We start from the raw sequence: 6,000 nt of genomic DNA, 5'->3' as shown, positions 1-6,000 counted from the left end.
AGCCAACCAGCTGGAGGGTAGGACCCACCAAAGAACGACCAAACAAGAAATTAAAACCCAATTACCTTCAGAAAGCCAACATAAATGGCATAAAAGGCATCCAAAGAACATCAAGTTCAGGAGATAAGGGAGACTGTACCACTGAACCTCACAGGTCTCTTACCATAGAAGTTCACACCACAAAGTCAGGAAGTCAAAAAAGATCAACTTAAGAAGCAGAAGCAAAAAAGAGTCTCACAAATAATAGGAAGACAAAGAAACAACCCCCAATAGAAACAAAAGGAGGAATCCCCAGAAAGAGAACTAAATGAAATAGAGGCAAATAAACCATCAGATGTTGAGTTCAAAGTACTGGTTATAAGGAAGCTCAGTGAGCTCAGTGAGCTCAGAGAGAATTACAAAAAACTACAGGGAAACTATGAGGAACTTACTGCAAACTATATCAGCAGGAAAAAGGACATAGACCCTATCAACAAGAGGCAAGAGGAAATGAAGAATACAATTCTGAATTGAAGAACACAGTAGAAGGAATCAAAAGCTGGCTAGGTAAAGCAGAGGATCAAATCAGTGAGGTGGAGAACAAGGTAGAAAAAAAGCTCCCAGAAAGAGCAAGAAAATGAAAAAAGACTCAAAAAGAATGAAGAGGTATTTAGGGAAATGCAGGACACTCTGAAATGTAATATCTGTATAACAGGGATACCAGAAGGAGAAGAGGAGGAGGAAGGGATAGGAAACCTATTTGAAAAAGTAATGATGGAAAACTTCTCTAATTTGAGGAGAGAAAAAGTCACACAAGTCCAGGAATCCCAGAGGGTCCCATCAAGAGGAATCCAGTAAGGTCCACTCTAAGACACATCATAATTAAAATGGCAAATATCAAAGACAAACAGAATCCTAAAGGCAGCAAGGGAGAAACAGGTAGTAACATACAAGGGAGCACCGATACAGCTAGCAGCTAACTTCTCAACAGAAACACTACAAGCCAGAATGAAATCGCAAGAAATATTCCAAGTACTGAAAAGCAAAGGCCTGCAGCCAAGACTGCTCTACCCAGCAAGGCTCTCAATTAAAATGGAAGGCGAAATAAGGAGTTTCCCAAACAAAAGGTTAAAAGAATACACCTCCACCAAACCAGCACTGCAAGATATGCTAAAGGGACTGCTTTAAGATGAAGAAAAAGAGTCAGAAAGAGAGGAACACAGGTACAAAGGGAAAAAATGAGTAAGTACCTATCAATAATTTTAAATGTAAATGTAATTGATTTACAATCAATTATGTCTTTTGATTGTAAATGCTCCAATTAAAACACATAATTGAATGGATAAGAAAACATGACCCGCACATATGCTACCTACAAGAGACCCCCCTCAGAACAAAGGACCTACACAGATTGAAAGTAAAATTCAAAGAAACAGTGTTCAGGTTACCACTACTACATCAAATGATCACCGAAAGATATCCTGACATGAAATGGTCACAAAAAGATATCCTGAACAGGAAGGATAAGCAGGAAATATAATTAAAAGATAATATCCAATTCAAGGAATGGTGAACTCTTGGCAACTGTCATTATATCTGATTTGTGACCTGCTCTGGTAAAATGTTCCACCATTAGAGAATTACTGTATGGGGTTCTTCATTGGGCTCACTGTTAACTTTAAACAGTAGTAAAGTACCACTGTGCATGTAAGGCAGAGCCTAAAGGTCGTACAAACTAGATGTATCACTTTGATCATAAACTGTAACTAAAACTCACCAACCTTTAGGTACTTTTAGATTAGATTTCTCACTGACTCCTTGCTACAGGTCATAAAACTCATAAATATTTTATTATAAAATTATCTAAAAGGTATATTATACATAGTAAGTAAAATCATTTGTTTCCTACCAAGGGCTTTTAAATATCCCTGAAATATTAATTTTCAGATTTTTAAGAATGACTCCAATGTTAAGTTATGGATAGTTGAATTTTTATTATATATTTGAACATGAACAAAAACACATGAAAAGACTCACACTCAAATATTAACATTTTATGTACATTTGACCCTAACAAAAAACTGATTATGCTAAAAATCACAGACTTAGGGTTTGGGAAAATAAAGATTAGGACATTTTGAAAATACTACATAGTACATACATTCTTGGAATTTTACTAAGTATCAGAATTTCCATCTGGTTTTCCATATCTACTTTATTTCTGCCTGCGTACCCACATTCAGACTCTATCTCTCCTCCACAGGCAGTAACTACAGCTCTAACTAGCTCTGAGTTCAGTCCAGGCCTTTAACAATGCCTCCATCATTTGGTCTGCCTTCATTATTGCGTTCATCAAACAGCCAAGGACTATCGGAGATGGACCTGGCTGACGCACTCCATCTGTTTTAAGCCACAGGATCCCAATAAGACAGAAGACATGCCCTCCTTTGGACCCTATCTCTAGGTGTCTATCATGACAGTGATGGTTCTGTAACTTTTCTTTCAAGGTTGGTCTCCAGAGCCTCTTATCATAGCTCATTTGATCCAGTGTTTAGTCCTCTCTGACTCTAGATTCAGACTGAGCAATTGTAAAATCAATGAGGCGGTGTCTCATTAACCTAGGACTCTGAGGTCTCAATTTCATGGACTATTTGATAACCTATGTAGATAATAAAAAAGAAAAACACTATAATATTAATAGAAATAGCAATCTTGCTTCATAGGATCAAAGCTGCCCTCTGATTTGGAGGCGGAATGGAGCTTGAATGTTTGTTTTTGATATTAAGTACCTCAGGAATACATACCTTTTTGCCCCTTCCAAGTCTCCCGATTAGTATTCTAAATGGGACAAAATGTTCATTTATCCCAATACCAACCTAATTTTTTTTCAACTGAGAATACCTTTGAGATTAGGTCTGTTCTTGCCTTTTCAGAAACATGGTCTTTTTTAGCCAAAGAGAATATCAAGGAACTGAAAAAGAAACAACAGCAAAACAATTCATTTTCTATATTCTTTTTTTAAAGGAATTCTCCTGAGTTTACCCATGAAAAGCCAATGAATGCCAATTCTTCATAAAAGTGACTAAATTAAGAAATAAGAACAAAATATAAAATAATTCTTTTACAAACATAAAGATATTCAACCTCAAATGAAATAATGATAATAATAGATTTAACCCCACTGTGTGTCCACTTCCAGTCAAGTTTTATGTGGTCCGCCCTAAGCCCCCCCTAGATAAACACAGAGTCATAGGTGGAAATATGCCATGTGCAGCACTAGAAGCAGCACCATAGTTCATTAATAGAATAAAGAAAAATTGTTAGGTAAATAAATATCACAACAAAAAGTGTACTGATGATGAAACTGTAATAAAGTAATGTAAGTTGGGTTTACAGTATTTTTATCAGGAAGTCTCCAGTTGCATTAAACTAATGCCTCCCAAAAAACACCTAACCAACCACTCAAACAAAAATCATCTTTTGTAACTATAAAATCATGAAGACTCTGTACTCCATGGCTCTTAGTCTTGGTGGTTTTCAGAGTAAGACACAAGGTGCATTAAGCAGTATCACTGATTTCTCCATCTTGAATAACTGCCAGTTCGGGAACTTCATTCATCCTCAGAACCTCTGAATAGAGCAAATAATTATGTAGGCTTCTGGGAAGCGGCAACTGGCAGATAAAACTGTCAGATCGTAGGTGTTCCGGTTTTAGACTGGACCGAATTTCCAAGCGACAAAGGTGGGTCAGGGATGGAACAGCAGCTGGAGAAACAAACCAGAAAAAGATGAAAAATTTTAAACATTGAGGTAAATGCCTTTTTATCCCCATCTCTATGTAGTAAAAGAGAAGTGGTATGTTACTTAGACTTACTTTTGAAAGACTACTTGGGCCAGGATGACCCTCAATAAACTTTATTTGTTCTATAGCCTTCATCTGGTTCCTCTCCCTCCCCTTGCTGGTCACACATGCAAAGTCAATACCCAGGACCATGTAAAATTAAATGTTCAAATTCTAAAGATCTGGAAATACCAGTTGTTGCTTAAGAAATGGATGAGCTAACATTAGAAATGATAGCTCACAGTAACATATGTTACATCCCTCTTTTCTCTGTTTCTTTGCCAATGGTCTCCAGACCTACCACATTAAGTAAATAAATGTGTAGCTTACAAAAGTTTTCTTCTTCTTATCCATGACATAAAATAAAATTTTAAAATTAACACAGAAAGGAAAGTGACTACCATGCCATATGCCCATACACTTCACATACATTCTCTTTTCAACCTCATTACCCTATGACGTATATATTGCCATGCTCTTATAGAGATAAGGAAACAGAGGTTTAAAAACAGGCTTAAGTAACTTTCCAAAAGTCATACATCTAGTACGTGGTAAAGCCAGGACTCAAACTCAAGTGCCTCTGACCCCAAAGCATATGTGTGTGCTTGCACACCCTAAAATAACTGCTGCCAAAAGCTAATTACCAATTAAAGGACAGTCCGCATACACTTAATTAAGAATCATGCAATAGTAGTTTCATTTTCCACCATGAAAAGTGTTAACTAAAGAAGTTAATGTCCATGGAAATTGAGACTACTCAAAACAGCTAGTGATTTTATATGAATGAAATGTAACGCCTTTTCTTAGTCCAAGAAATCTTGTATAAATCCCCATGAAATGTAACATAATTAACAGACCAGGATCACAGCAACAAAGACAAACAGTATGAAGAGCCCAACTGATACCGTATCAGCCAGTCTGACCCCAAGTCTAGGATTCCTAAACTTTAATACCTCATAACGCTTGAGACATACTAATTCTCTAACATCTTGAACACCTTCTAAATCACTGAAGTTAATCCATCATCTTACAATTTAGTTTAAGCATACTGGCTTAAGTTTAGTTTATTCAGAGTCTGAAAAGCTCCTCAAACCACAGTTTTCAAAATTCCAGATAAGGAAGGCATAAGAATTGTCTGATTTCGTACAGAAACCTGAGTCTAACAAAAGATAAGTATTCTCTTAAACCATGACTCCCCAAAGTAAACAACACTACAGCATCTATAATGGATAGCACATTTTTCAATGTTTTCATATTCATATGTTTAAATTTTACCGTTCTGTAAACTTAAAAGAATCATCATTCTCGCTTCTAAGATGGGAAAACACAGGTAAAGGGAGCTCCGGAGGGATTAGCAGGAACACACATGGCGAGCACACCCGGACTGCAATGCCCCCACCTCCAGTTTTCCAAAGGAGTAAGCAGGTTCAACTTCAACAAGCAGGTCGACTAGGTTCAACTAATACATATAAAGAAGCCTTCTTACCCAATATGATCAGGAACAATAACTGGCCCTAATGTCACTGAGTATGCACAAATGTAATAAAAATTTTGGAATGAGCATAACTGATTCTTGATAAGTATACAACTAAATTGGTAGGGGAGAAGAGTATGTTGTCATAGGAGAAGGTAGCCTATCAGCTGCAAACACTAGCATGTCAAGGGCACGGCCAAGTGGAACTGATAGAGGAACTGACAAGACAAGTGCATGGGTGAAAGTGAGGCTGGCTAACAGAATTTTTACTTATGTTCAAGTGGAGTTTAATAGGCATCTCGTTCAACTGACATCTTCTCATTCTGCACATTCTTGTTAATAAAAGAATTATTAGACGGCTATGCAACCCAGGGAAGAGCTGCTCACTCAGGAATAAGGGGTCCTTAATGGTCCTCTGGCTTCTCCAATTTGACAGACTATGCTGACTTACAAACTCCTCAGGCTGACTAAGGAGAGTTCCTACGGCTGCCCCACAGCCTTCCAAAGTGCTGACAAGCCTTTCCAGGCTATCTGACTACACCACTGTAGCCTTATCTTTAAAGCTAAATAAACCATTTGTTTGTTTGCTAATACACGTGCAGAAGCTTAATCATTTGCAATCAAGCCAAACTGGACCAGTACACATTTGTTATGGGAAGCTTAAGTGACCAGCCCATGTTGACACTGTCCATCACAACGTAACTGA

General features: G+C 37.4%; 1 protein-coding gene across 3 annotated transcripts in view; it reads right to left on the bottom strand.

Moving 5' to 3' along the window:
- Nucleotides 1-2,020: 2,020 nt before the first annotated feature.
- The window catches only part of ASB3 (ankyrin repeat and SOCS box containing 3), an 89,555-nt gene continuing 85,575 nt past the window's right edge, over nt 2,021-6,000 (bottom strand). For all 3 annotated transcript variants that reach the window (XM_054575448.1, XM_054575447.1, XM_054575449.1), the window contains one exon: nt 2,021-3,744. In XM_054575448.1, the coding sequence (XP_054431423.1) occupies nt 3,539-3,744 (206 nt within the window). In that variant the 3' untranslated portion in view covers nt 2,021-3,538. The remainder of the gene's footprint in view (nt 3,745-6,000) is intronic.

The sequence above is a fragment of the Pteronotus mesoamericanus genome, unplaced genomic scaffold, assembly GCF_021234165.1.
Source record: "Pteronotus mesoamericanus isolate MK-2021 breed Mesoamerican mustached bat unplaced genomic scaffold, CSHL_Meso_final contig_291, whole genome shotgun sequence".
NCBI lineage: Eukaryota > Metazoa > Chordata > Mammalia > Chiroptera > Mormoopidae > Pteronotus > Pteronotus mesoamericanus.
The sequence above is the reverse complement of the archived record's forward strand: the minus strand, read 5'-3'. Positions and strand labels throughout refer to the sequence as shown.